At 40.2% G+C, this 13,467-nt stretch overlaps 1 protein-coding gene across 1 annotated transcript; it reads right to left on the bottom strand.

Moving 5' to 3' along the window:
• Window positions 1–4,024: 4,024 nt before the first annotated feature.
• LOC139709366 (sialate:O-sulfotransferase 2-like) lies at window positions 4,025–8,928 on the bottom strand. The gene is made up of 4 exons (XM_071621324.1): window positions 8,821–8,928; window positions 6,473–6,652; window positions 5,714–5,920; window positions 4,025–5,101 (listed from the first exon to the last, which is right to left on the bottom strand). The coding sequence occupies exons 1-4, from the start codon at window positions 8,915–8,917 to the stop codon at window positions 4,740–4,742; spliced, it is 846 nt and encodes a 281-aa protein (XP_071477425.1). The 5' UTR covers window positions 8,918–8,928; the 3' UTR covers window positions 4,025–4,739.
• Between the last annotated feature and the right edge of the window lie 4,539 nt (window positions 8,929–13,467).

Below are 13,467 nucleotides of genomic sequence, written 5' to 3'. Positions count from 1 at the left end.
CAGGGTCTCAGAATATAACATCTTACCTATATTTTGCGGAAAACATAGCACTTGGATGCTCTTGGAACTGCATATTAATGTGAATACGATGGACAGAACTTGGAGGGAAGGGATTCCTGACATGCTCTAAAAAGACTCTCACTTCTCTTTGACCACTGAAGCAAATCCTTTGGGGTTTTGTGTAAGATTTTTTAATGAGTTATACATAGTTTCATGCCCCTAAAATTGTGTTTTAATTGATTCACTATTTTTAAAGTCATCGCTGAGGAGGCTCCCGATGTAAGTTTTTGTTTGTTTGTTTTTTGACATACGGTACGAGTATGGAAACTCTTGTGCCTCATAACTCATACTCTGAATATGCCTTGATTTTATACTATAAGACATGGAGGAAGAAATGCTACTGTCCAGTCACTGATAAAAGCATGATCTGATTGATGAAAGGTGGTCAAATTTTCTTCGTGTTGGTAGGTGCTACATTTTTTCTGACCAAGGACTGGTAGTGTGGATAGTATCTGGTCAAATTTTACCAGAGAAGCAAGAATGATGTAGGAGAATTTAAAGAATGTACTTAAACTGCGAGAGAAAACTTTGTGGAGTGAAATGAACCACCAAGTCCCACCTTCATTCACAAGCATCGACAAGTTGGAGTCAAAAGGGGCCTGAGCTTTCGATCCTAGCAGAATCTTCGTCAGAGGCAAAATGGCAAACAGGCAGGGACAGCAATCACATATTGTAAGGACTACACACAACAAGAACAGTCAGGGGAGGGCTAGGGACACAGAACAAAGAAAACAAAAGGGGAGGGTTGGAGGTCACGGGCAAGGAGCCCAACAGGTAAAGGGAGGGGGATTAAAGGAGGGTGGACAGACAAAAGGCAGAGGAGGGTCAGTGATGATCCTGAGGACCATGGGGGGGGGGGGGGGGCAACTTATTGAAGGATAAGGAGACATAAGGATGAATAGGGAGGCAACATCAAACAAGATGAGGGACAACAGAGGGATAAAGATTTAAAGGAAAAGAGTGGAATAGCAACAGCAAGAGTGAGGGAAGTATAGACAAAATAACGCAACGACTTGGGGTTAGATTTAATTTGCATTGTTAAAAGGTACTATCCTGGCTACTATGAGAGGTACTTGCCTATCTTTATTGGCCCCTCGTCGAAATGCACATGTACATTGCAGCCATCAGAACTAATGAATTCACTCAAAATAAAGCTTTTGCTTTTGACAACACACAGACAGTTATTTTATTATCTTTATGACATCTGTTTCATCTTTGAATCATGGTCAAATGTTATTCCATGCCCACATTCATTGTAATTGCTTTCATTGATTACAGATAAGTTGTTGCAATTACACTTGCCTGTCTGTTGGCATCAGACAGTGCTCTGCCAGCAAATCCTATAGCGAGTATTATATAGTCCCAGACATTTCTTTTTATGTGGTGTAGAGTCTGCATCTTTCCATCAAAATAATGATACCCTTGCTGCACCAGAAAAAGAGGCTGTATTGTGCTTAGAGGCTAGAGTATTGGCACGAGACACGCAAAATTCATACCAGAGGTCATACGTGAGTTTAAAAAGTGCTTGAAATCAATCTGTGTCTACTTAATAGTTCTCTTTTTTTTTTCGGGGGGGGGGGGGGGGGGGTCTTCTTCGAAAAGCCCTCGAAACATGCCTAATAATTTATGCAGTTCTCGAAAATCAATGTAAAGTTAATGTGTGAATGAATACAAGGAGCGTAGATAAAGAATGATATTCTCTGATCACTTTTTTTTTCTTGCAACTCTTATGCTCCGAACACTACCAGAATGGTTCAGTTTTCTTTTGTAAGAAAGATCAAGTCTTGACCTCGTAAATAAAATTGGTCCTTTAAAAAGTACGGTAAATAAGTAGTCCTTGAATTTCAACATTTTTTATGCTTTTACACTTAAGTCATACGTAAAGGCCACCATGGAGACATGTCAATGAAAAAACATTGTGAGATCATAAATTGTGGGTTCTTTAATTAAGACTGTTTGGTCATGCAGATAATATACCGTCAACCTTGCCCAAGTCGAATCTATTTGGACTGAAGAAATAGCTTCGACTTGGAGAAAACTTGACTTATGAGGGATTAAAATCAGTAGAATATAAAGAGAAGAGGACTTGAAAAGATCCTCGACTTCGGCGATTACTCGACTTATGTGAGGTCGACATAATGTAAGCAAGGTTGACTGTACTTGCGAAGCCTTAACATGCTGCATGAGACGTAGCGAGGAAACCACAGATAGAATAAAGCTGCAAAAATGGAGATTTAGGACTCAAACAAGTCGTCAAAACAAAGTTATGTTATCACACTGTCATAGGAGAAACAGAGTTTTATTTGACATTTAGATTGACGATTATGCAGCTATTAGTGATATGGTGGAAACTTGATAAAAAAAGATCTGATATATAACAAAATACCTGATATAACAAACTAATTTCTTCGGTCACGATGAATATATTCCCTTTGTTTTGTACTGTTTATTGACTACTAAGATTATAAAATATCTGATATAAAATAGAAATTGTCTTGGTCCCGAGGTGTTGTTCTACTGAGTTTCCACTTTATTGACCTTTCAATCTTCCAGCATAATAGATTATGTGAACATGTTATTCAACAGAAATTAGATGTGCGTGTGTCTGTATTTTTACCCGAAGAATCGGCAGGAGGGCACTGTAGGATATAGGGCTCGGTTTCACCAAATTCAAACTACATTTTTGTAAGTAAACACAAGATGTCAATGAGAGAGAAATTGAAATGGAACAAATGGCAACATGGACAGCTCATACTTAAAACTTTGCAGTGGAAAAAAAAAACTGAGTTTCTTGTCTATACAAAGTGTATTCGACAAAATTGCATAAATAATGATGTACTCTCAAATATTCAACTTTTGAAGGGGCTTAGTTGAGTCTCTCACATCAAGGTTCAAAGAGGAACACATTATTTTGTAAATGGAACAATGTTTACATGTTTTTCATTATTGCCCTTTTTGTAATGGCTAGATGTCACGTGATAATTGTTCCTTTCTTTTTTGTCTTGTCTTCTGTTGTGTGAATAACTCTTTTGCCAGGACGCCATGCTTTTTTGATATGACAAAGTCGTGTATTTACGTGACTTAATCTCGTAAGTACAGTATTGCCAATAAATAAATTATGTAATACAAACGGTGATTCCATACTGGTCTTATTTCAGCAGTAGCGTGTTGGAGGGTTAGTGAATACTAGTGTAAGTTGACAAATACATTCAAGAGCAATTCCGGACTAGTAGAAATCTGAGAGAAAGAATAAGTTTTTGAATTGAAGCAGTAAAAAAAAAAAAAAAAAAAAAAAGCAAATTAAACTAAAATAGGTAACAAAATCGGGAAGTTATGGCATGTTGAGGTTTTGCGAATAATCTAATAATAATTTGCTAATAATCGTATAAAACATTTCTTTTTTGGGACAGTTACTGTAATAATCTAATAATAATTTGCTAATAATCTTGTACAACAGTTCTTTTGTAAACAGTTACTGTAAAATGAATGTACTGATATGAGTGAGTTGATGGTCGCCTTACAATTTGCCATAGAGTTTGCAGGATCTACACATGTCTTGACATTTGAATTTTTTATGCAACTACACAACAGTCTCAACTGCTAATGCAGTACATGTATGATCATTAATCAGGGGGGATGTAACATTGTTATACATTTTTAAGCAGAAAAAGTAAATTTTAGCTAGTTTTGTTTTAAACAAACAAAATAATTGTGAGGTGATGGCATCACCAGCTCACTCATTTGCATATTCATATCAGCTGTTTGAGAATGTTTGGTACAAATCGGCAAAATTTCACAATTTCATAACTTTCCAAATTTTTATCTGAGTGTGATCAAATTCTCAATGTTGTGCTCATAACCAAATTTTTACTCTTTCGTTGTGATTGGTCCAAAATTGCCCATGAGAATGTGATCACAAGCTTCTGACTTAGGAAAAAAAAAACCCAACAGGATTTACCCCACGTAGGCCTTCAATATAACCCTACACAAGACGGTACTTCATACTTCGGAATATAGTGGCTCAGAAGTTTCTGACTGGTTGGCTGCTGGTGAGAAACAGTAATGACGTCACAGTCACACGACTGTTCTTTGTTATTCCTCTCTTCTTCTTTTTTTCAATCAAAATGACGGACAGGAGTTAATCGTCCTGTTGTCTAACATCGCATGAGGTTGCCTGCTTATTTAAGCAAAGTGCCGACAATGAATTGATAATGTCAAGTTATGTAAGCGTCATGATCTATCATACATTCGCTTTTTCCCCTTTCCTTTGACAGTGTTTGATGTATTTCAATCTGAAACAGTGCATCTCCCGTGTTTCCAATCCTTTGCATGGATATCAAAGATAATGTCACATTTTTTCGTAACGTCAATTTTGTGGCATCAACGCCATGATATACTTACAGCCTTTCCAATTAAACTAGTCTATCTTTTTCGAGTCAAATGTCTTGTAAACTAACCTCAACATCCAAAGCAACAGCTTTAATTCCTGTCGAGAATACCATGACGCTTGAAATTCGTTGACAATCTGGGGAAATTCCATTGAAATCCAATATACAGGCGCTCTCCTATTATTTACCCGATCTTATTTGTCCGATTTATCGCTGATACAAGTCTATAAATTCGGGCATATTCACGTTCTAGTTCGTTGCACGAAAATACCGTGTGCAGGGCAGCTGTCGTCATAAAGTGAAATTCGCGGCATATGGCGGCAATTTCAGGTTCGCCTCGCGCAGACGGTCGATGGCGCGTCCGATCGCATTATTGATGGCCGATTTCTGCTCCGCGCTGTACGGGTCGAAGTCGAGTTTCGCGCCTTTCCTCTTGAATTTACCCTCTGGATGATCGAGGGTGCAGCGGAGCCTTTCTGTCACGATAGCCTCGTCAATGCCCAAGAAATTCACGATTTCTAGGAGCTGCGTGTCCAGGTCCGATACAAGATCCTCAAAGTGAACAACTAGAATGTTAGTGCGGAAGACTTGAAGCGCGTCCTCCAAGATTTTGCTCCACAGTCTGATGTGCCCAGAGCAGAACTTTTCCCAGTCTGTGTAGAGAATGAAGCAACCAAGGAATAAGCACAGGAGGCTCTTTTATTCAACATTGTTAGCTGTATGTATGTTTAATACCGCAACAATCGTTCAAGCGCTCAGTGCTGATTGGGTCACTGGTTGTTTCGCGGTTACCTATAGGTTGCTTCTATAAGAGCTGCAATCTTATTATAACTTTTTTGCTTCTTCGCTATTGTCTCCTGCTGTAAAATCTTCTCAATAATGATGTCTTTATAACTGTCCGAATATCAAGTACAAATTTCTAGCATTTTTTCCCCAAATGGGAGATGTTACTTTCATGAGGACAGACCTCCGTCTTTCTGCTTTAAATCTGCCTGAAAATATCACATCTATATGAGATAAAAGTTTTCATATCGCAACATACAGGGCGAAATAAATCAGAAGTCAGAATCGGTGCTAAACTGCAGTGGTTGGTGTTTTCACTCTTGTGAAAAATGAACCAGTTAAATGGACCAGTCATAAAAGGGATGAGACCACTCAATTAATGGAACAGTCAAAAAGAAAAAAAAAAACTCGAACAATGAAACCTATTTTGCGAGAACGTTTCTCCTTCACACATTTTTTTTTTCATTATTTTTGTCACTCACCAGAATTCAAGAATGTTGTTCTGGGGGCGTGCTTTACATGCCCGCGTCCCTTCAGGCGGTTGTACTCTGCAATGAGGGCGTCGTAAGGGTTCCTCATCAACAATATTCCCCGTTGCCATGGATACGCTTTGAATCTCCCCTCGATGAGATGAATCTTCACCACCACCGTGCACCCACAGGTGGCCCGTTTGCACTCCCCAACGAAGCCTGCTCGCGGAGATACAAATATTGAACATCACATTTACTTTCTGTCATGCTTGAAAGATGATATGTTGCAAAACAAGGATACACCACGACGATTAGAGCATTATTTCTACATCATCGAAGAATGAAGTTTTGTATACATGCATTTCGAGGGGTTTTGAAGTTGCGGGCATGCTGCATAACCGATGCTTTGAACAGCTACATCACAATCTGGTTCGTAGTTGCAGCCAAAAGGTGAATTCACCAATTAATTTGGTCGGGGGCGGGGGGGGGGGGGGAGTGTACTTAAACATTTGCAGTCCAAAAAAATCATACATATTCAATATTCTAGATTGAATAAAAATTCTATAGTTATTTCAATTAGCTGTTTCTATGAAAACTACAGTCTATTTATTAACCTACTATAGGCCCCAAAAAATTTGTGTTCAGCGTTTTGTAGAACCGAATGTATTCGAATGTATTTGGAAACAAGAAGGGGGTGGAATTATGGAATATAGATATCGCCTGCCTAACACCCCCTTGCCACAGTATGGGGTTACATTTTTTTATACTTGCCTCCCTTTTTCAGGGCCTTGTCGCAGTAGATGCTCCCCGTGGAAATTCCGGTAGCCCGCTCAATGAGGTAGCGAAGCCAGGTGTTCCCCGAGCCCGGGTAGCTGTTGAGGGCGGCCAAGGGTAGGGTGTTATGCGGTCGCACTGAGGCGCGCTTGCACTTTGAGAACGGAACCGGCCTCCCTGTTTGATGTTAAAAAGTGTAGAGAGAACAAAACATATATGTAAATGAAACTAATGAAACTGATGATGACATTGCCAATAACAACAATGCCGGAAGCACCGATGCTTCGCAACGTCGTATAAATCATTCAAAATTATCTTCGCTATATCCACTCTACTCTAACCATAGGCCTAAAGATAGTTTTAATAGGGTAGCTAACATCACACATATAGGCCTAATATATGTATGTCTATCTTTGCACATTATACATTACATAATATTACATCAGTTACAATCATACAAATTTGAATGAATGTGCACTCTAAAAAATCCCGGGTCAGAATTGACCCGGAACTGGGTCCGTTGGGGTCACACACCGTTCCGGATCAAAATGACTTGGAATTTGGTCACGAAGACCCGGAATGGGGTCACCCTGACCCAATTAAAGACAAGGAATGGGGTCGTATCTGACCCCATCCCTTGTCATTTCTGACCCGGAACGGTGTGTGACCCCAACGGACCCAGCTCCGAGTCAGTTCTGACCCGGATTTTTTTAGTGTGTATGTATACAGTCAGGCACAGGCGCAGAAAACTGCGCCTGTCGAAAAGCGCCGATTTCTGCTATCATGAATATTATAATGACAATACCCATCATGCCACGCGATGCTCGTAGTGTAAAAGGCATGGAGAAAATTTAGGTGATGAAGACACCTAATCGATATTAATTTCGTACGAAAATTCTAACCTTGACACTTTTCTGATATTTCCTCTGTAGTAAACCAAATACCTAATCTTGCATAATAATCATTTCTAGGGGAATAAAACCTTGACATCTGGCGTAATTCTGGTCGGAATACATAATTAGGTAAATGTTTTTTGAATGACCACCGGCTTGCCCTCTTTTTAGCCTTGTGCAACAGGTGTTGGCTAGTGTAACAGAAATGTACTCCTTCCTATCAGACCTTCCCCTCTCCCTTCTCCTCTCTCATCCCCTCTCGTGGCTTCTTTCCCTTTCTCTCCCCCAGCACAGCCACCTTCCATCTCTCAACGCATCATCTCTTTCCCCCTCTCTCTTCTCTGTGGTACTCTCCCCGGCAGGTTGGGTTCTTATCTCTGTTGAGTAAACATAGGGCAGCAGTTTAAAACAAGGAAAGTGTTGTGAAAGTGCGGCCAGGCTCTCTGTGGGGCCTACCTCGTACCTCCCTGGTCTTGAACTGACCATGGGCAAAGCACAGAGGCAGGGGCTATGCGATAGGTATTGCAGTTTTAGATTAGATTCCAGAGAGACAGAGTTATACAAGAGAGCACATAATAAACATGAGTTATCAGAGTTAATTGCAGATGATTCTGCAAAGGAAACAGAACAGCGTAACATCGTAACAGCAAGGTAATCCCAATGACTCCTACTTCATTCTCAATCTCACTAGCCTATTTCTTGATTTATAAATGAGCTATGGTCAGTGTGGAGAGACCTATATAGCGCATGGTGTTTGTTGGTGAGAGCGTATGGCTCTGGATGTGCCTGATGCATGCTGTATTTCGATATAATTATGGTGATACAGTGCAGTATACACATACATACTATCGTGTTTTGGCAATTTGTCTTGCATACAGTACTTAGTGCACTGCAAATCAGTAAAAAGCAGTAACGGGCGCCTGGTACACAGACGATATCAATGGAACCGACTGTTCGCGAAAACTACCAGAATCGATTGTAGCGGGCACACTTGCTCGGCGCTCGGGCGGATAACCCCAAAGTAGCAGTTTTCTGCGCCTGGCGGGAGGCGCAGTTTTCTGCGCCTGTGCCTGACTGGTATATATAAGTATGAGGTGAGCACGTTCAGAGAGGCATTGTGTGTGGCCCTGCTATCCACGGAATTCTGGCCAAGCAGGCCTACAACTTTGATTTTATATGCGTGTTCTCTTTTAATCTACACCTCGTGGAAGATGATATGATTGCTTACATCGCTTGTCATCTATTTTTTTTTTCATTTATCGAATATTGATCGTGTATGAATATACATCAAACCAACAATTCAGTACAACTGAATACCCTTAATGGAGCTCAAAAACAATGGACAACATAGTAATGAAAGGGACAACCTATAAACTTGTGTTGAATGAAGAGAGGATCGAAAAGAAAGAAAAAAGCCCGAAATGATTATAATTACATTGAAATGTGACTCACGTGTTTCCCTTCCCCTTTGACTTGGTGGGATGTTGATTCGAGGATTCGATGAGTTTCTCGCTGCGTTGGGCGTGGCACCCCATGGAGCAGTTTCCATGGGCTTAGGAGGAGGAAGAACTTTGGGGCATCCCCTCAACCGATACTCGCCGCAGCTCCACGAGGACGCCGACTTGCAGTAGAGAGAGGACGTGGATGCGAGAACAAGCAGACACGACAGGGCTATCATCAGAACCACTACCAAGGGTTTTCTGCTCCCCATGATTCCGATTCCGATTTGAATGTTATAATCGCATTCTTTTGCTTTTTGGAATTAGAAAGGGGAGGCGATGGATGTCGGCTTTGCTCCCGTGAATGCAGACGCGATCAAGGAAGAATGTTGCTTCGTCTCTCTCATCTTTACAATCTTTATATCACTGTAAGCTGGTAGAATGTGATGAGATTAGCGAGTTCCCTATTCATTAGGATATATTTCGACTTCTTCACCTTAATTTTGCTTGATTTTCAAAGGAGGGATTGCGGGTTTGGGTGAATATGTGCGGGAGAGGGATCTAGAAAGTAGCGAGAGCATAGTTTGAGAGATAGAAAAAGACATATATTTTTGAGAAAAGAAAGTCAAGGGATTGAATGTAAGGTAGGCCTACATCCAGAGAGCAATGGGCATTAAAAAATGGACTCGAAATACGTATTTAAGGAGATAAACAGAAACAGAGTGAGTATGCAAACACATGAATTTAATATGTCCGAAACTATTCTTCAGATAATGTTGTAAGTTCATCTCCTATCATATCACGCGCACTTATCCAACGCTATCTTTCCAGATCGAATCAGAAAACGGTCCCAGACTTCTTAGACAATGTCCTAGGCCTTCTTATCTGATGATCATGGCAATGATAAATCCACGAAGCAATCCAACCTGGTCAAAAAATACACCACGTTAGTCGCTGTATATCAAAGGCAAAGAGAGAGTTCAATAAATCATAAACTGCTGCCGCGTGATCGGGTGAAATACAAGTCTGCATTATCTCGACTCACTTTGAAGCGGATTAGACCCTGGATGTCTGAAAACGCCGAAGCAGCCACGGAGACGCTCCACACATCTCTTTCATGCCTTCCACATTTTGAAGAAAAATGCACAATGTTTTCAGAGGCAAAATAACAGTTTTCCCTCATAGTTGCATACAAATTGATAAGCTGTTATATTCCACCGTAGCTGCATGGTTTGCACTTTTAGATTTCAGAAAAGGACATTTGCGTCTTCGGCTACGAACTTCTCGTCTCTGCGAAACATTACATGCGAAGATGACGTTGTGTCCATGGGCTTTCCCTTTTCACCGACATTCTGGCGAAGTGTCGATGTTTATAACAATAACTCTTTTCATTACTTCACACACACATTGAAATTCCCATTAACCTCTCGCGAACTGGAACGCCGTGCGCAAACACAATGATTGAAGGATTGATGGAAAGCGACAGTACAGTCTGCAACGATGCCTCATATACGCCTTGGTCTTGTAGTACAGTGACATGGGAAGGCATTAGTGCTACAAGGATCTAGGGTTGGAGAATGACAAAGGTTAAGTGATGTCTGATCACATGAGAGTTTGGAATCCTCCAATCACCTCACAGGATCCCTCCAGAGCTCAATGACGTAGTTAAAGGTACTGTTTACCAATGGGAGCAGTGATTTAAAAAATATTCGAGATATCACTTTTGATGCATATTATTTTGTATGTCACTTATATCACAAAACTTCCTACCACGTAAACATTTTGCAATAAAGCATAAGGAGATATCACTATTTTCCTAAATAAACCATAACTGTTGATGGTTTAGCGTAGAAACATTTTCATGATAACTATTGTTCACATTTTGTATATTTAACAACAGTACTTAACATTGATTATACTGATTAACATTTTTGCAATTTTGGCAAATCACATTTTAGAACTACAATGTATTTTGATCACTAACGCTTGGCTTTTGTTTCATCTGCAAATGGTAAATTATGCCTTTAAAGCGCAAGTGTACACGTATGGTTCGGCTGCAGCTTGCCTTTAACAAAACAAAGATAAAAAGCAAAGCAAACACAAATTGTGGAGAGGTTTCAGCAAATCGGACTCCAATAGAGATGTAAACTAATTTTACAGCTTGAGATCTTTTTGTAAATCAGTGATATAGGTGATCAGCAGCAAGTAACCACATCTTCAACTTAGAGATTCGATTATAGATATTAAATAAAGATATGTAATCATAGTAAATACTGTCGATCTTCTTTAACAGGGGTAGCGTCTCCGGCTAAAGAAGATGGAAAGAATCGTGCAATGAAAATGGTGTTGGATCATTGAATAAGATGAAATAGAAGTCAATGAAATGAAATGAAATGAAAATGAATGCAAATAAAAAGATATGAAATGAAAGAATAAAACAAAATGAAAGAAGATGCAATTAACTAATGGAAATATTAGTAAAAGATGTTTAACCAAGAGCATGTGTCATCTCTCTAGGTGAACCATTCACAGTCGAAAAGAAAATGTCCATCGAAACAAATCGGCATCCACGTCTTCGACTAAAAAAGAAAAAGAAAAGAAAAGATTTAGATAAGTAAACTGCAGTGCAAAGTTATTGAAATGAATGAAACCAGTGGACGTTTAAGAAGTCAAGTAAATGAAGATGACTGCATGAGGATGATAGTGAAATAGTTTCCGGCCGAATAGAGGTTGTAATAATCATTATAATTATAGTTACTGGTTGTATTTGGGCATCAGGACGCATGGGCAAAACGCCGATGAAGGACAACACTATGTCGCAGGACTAATAAAATGTGTAAAAATATCAGTAGCGGATCCAGGGAGGACCGCACCGGGCGCACGCCCCCACCCACCCCCCCCCCCCCCTTTCTTTTTTTGGTTGAAACAAATGAAATTTTTAAAAAAAATGGGAAGAGGGGTGCGTGCACCCCCCTTTTTTTTTTCATTTTGTAAACGCGCCCCTCTTTACGGAATTCCTGGATTCGTCCCTGAGTATGACGTATAATCCTGAGGAAAATACAACAAAAGAGACAAGAATTGCTGACATTAGCAATATTTATCGTTTTGAATCTTAATCATTGGTTAAATTAATAAAGTCGTTCTTGTCTTCGTTGTTGACGAATGGAGAAAGATTATCTTGAAAAATGAAGGTGTACTAAATGAATGAAACTCTCTGAATTGAATACTGGAATAACGGGTAAAGTTCAGTCTTTAAATCATCCTATTTAAGTCTTTAAATCATCCTATTTATGTGAGTAGTGGGTGGTTACTCGTATCAAATCACACTTGGGAAAATACGCATTCTTGATATTTTCTCGAATCAATTTCAATATCTTTAATGCGGAGCTGCGATAGATCTAAGAAATATCTATAAAATGGCTATAAAATGCGACTTGCTGAACATCAAAATCGCTAATAATCAATAGGCGCATGATGGAAGGATTTTGATAATAATACCTATAGCCAGGGAGATATAACTGGCGCCCGCCAAGAATCTTTGTCGGGGAGAGCAAATTTCTGAGGCGATTATAATACCGAGCTATGATGTAACGTATCGGCTGAACCCTTTCAATGCCAGGGACTTTGGACAGTGCGTCCCAGTGCTATGGGGTTTTCTGTGCCAATCAGCACTCAAATTAGTGCACGCCTGATTGCAGTGGCGGATCTACGAGGGGCGTACCCCTCCCCCCCCCCCCCCCCCCCCTCTTTGATTTTAGCTGATGAAACCCGGAAGTGGCACTAGAAACGGCACGGAAGACCCCCACCCCGTTTACTGTGTTGCTTGTCATCTGATTAAACCCGGAAGTAGCACCAGATAAATTCCCCCCCCCCCCCCGAATTCCTGGATCCGCCGCTGTGATTGCGACCGATGATACTACATGCATTTGTGTGAAGACACGTGAAACTCAGTTAATCCGGATCTCTCTCTCCCTTCTTCTTCTTCTCCCTTCTTCTTCTTCTTCTTCTTCTTGTTTTAACTAATGAAACTCTCGTTGTTTTGTTTGTTTGTCTCGGCTTTCCCGATCAACTCGATCACTAGTCTTTTCTGGAGTCGAGAGGCCTTTTTTCAAAGGGAGGCAGTGCGAACTATTTGGTTATGTACCATTCGTCGGTTTTAATGCTACCGTATAACGTTAAAGAAAATGTCATTTAAGAGCTCAAACTCCTTATCGACATAAACAGCAAGAACGATTAGGATTGACCGTTAACCAATGTATTGAATTTGATGCTTAATTCTATCCGAAAAGTTATATACCTAAAATGCATGTTAAGTGATTTCAACGAATTGAAATGTGCGTGGTAGGACAGGCTTACCTGATGTTGGGTGGATGATTATGACCACTGCGAAAAAATTACCCATTCGTGTGAAAACATAGTAAAATTAGACTATTAAGTATTATAATCTTTCATAGCGACTGATGTATGCAATGTGCTGTTATATCTTGGTATTCTTGTGCAAGCCTTGTACGTTACGAGCTGGACAGTCACGAGTTATACAGCCCACGAGACATACAGCCCACGAGTCAAAACAGCCCATTACGAGTCATACAGCTCGGGAGTACCGAGTACAGTCATCAAGCTATTGACACTAGAAGTGAACACAGCCAACGAGCTATAC

This window comes from Diadema antillarum, unplaced genomic scaffold (genome assembly GCF_040938485.1).
Source record: "Diadema antillarum isolate AM-2024a unplaced genomic scaffold, OU_Dant_1.0 seq00001427_RagTag, whole genome shotgun sequence".
Classification (NCBI taxonomy): Eukaryota; Metazoa; Echinodermata; class Echinoidea; order Diadematoida; family Diadematidae; genus Diadema; species Diadema antillarum.
This window is presented reverse-complemented; position numbering and strand designations above follow the sequence as displayed.

Bases quoted from the DNA above. Each gene is read 5' to 3' on its own strand.
- LOC139709366 (XM_071621324.1), bottom strand. From the start codon at position 8,917: ATGGAAACTGCTCCATGGGGTGCCACGCCCAACGCAGCGAGAAACTCA. The intron at 6,653-8,820 runs GTGAGTCACATT...AACATCAAACAG, and splicing joins TCAAAGGGGAAGGGAAACAC to GGAGGCCGGTTCCGTTCTCA. The intron at 5,102-5,713 runs GTGAGTGACAAA...TTCTCTACACAG, and splicing joins AACAACATTCTTGAATTCTG to ACTGGGAAAAGTTCTGCTCT.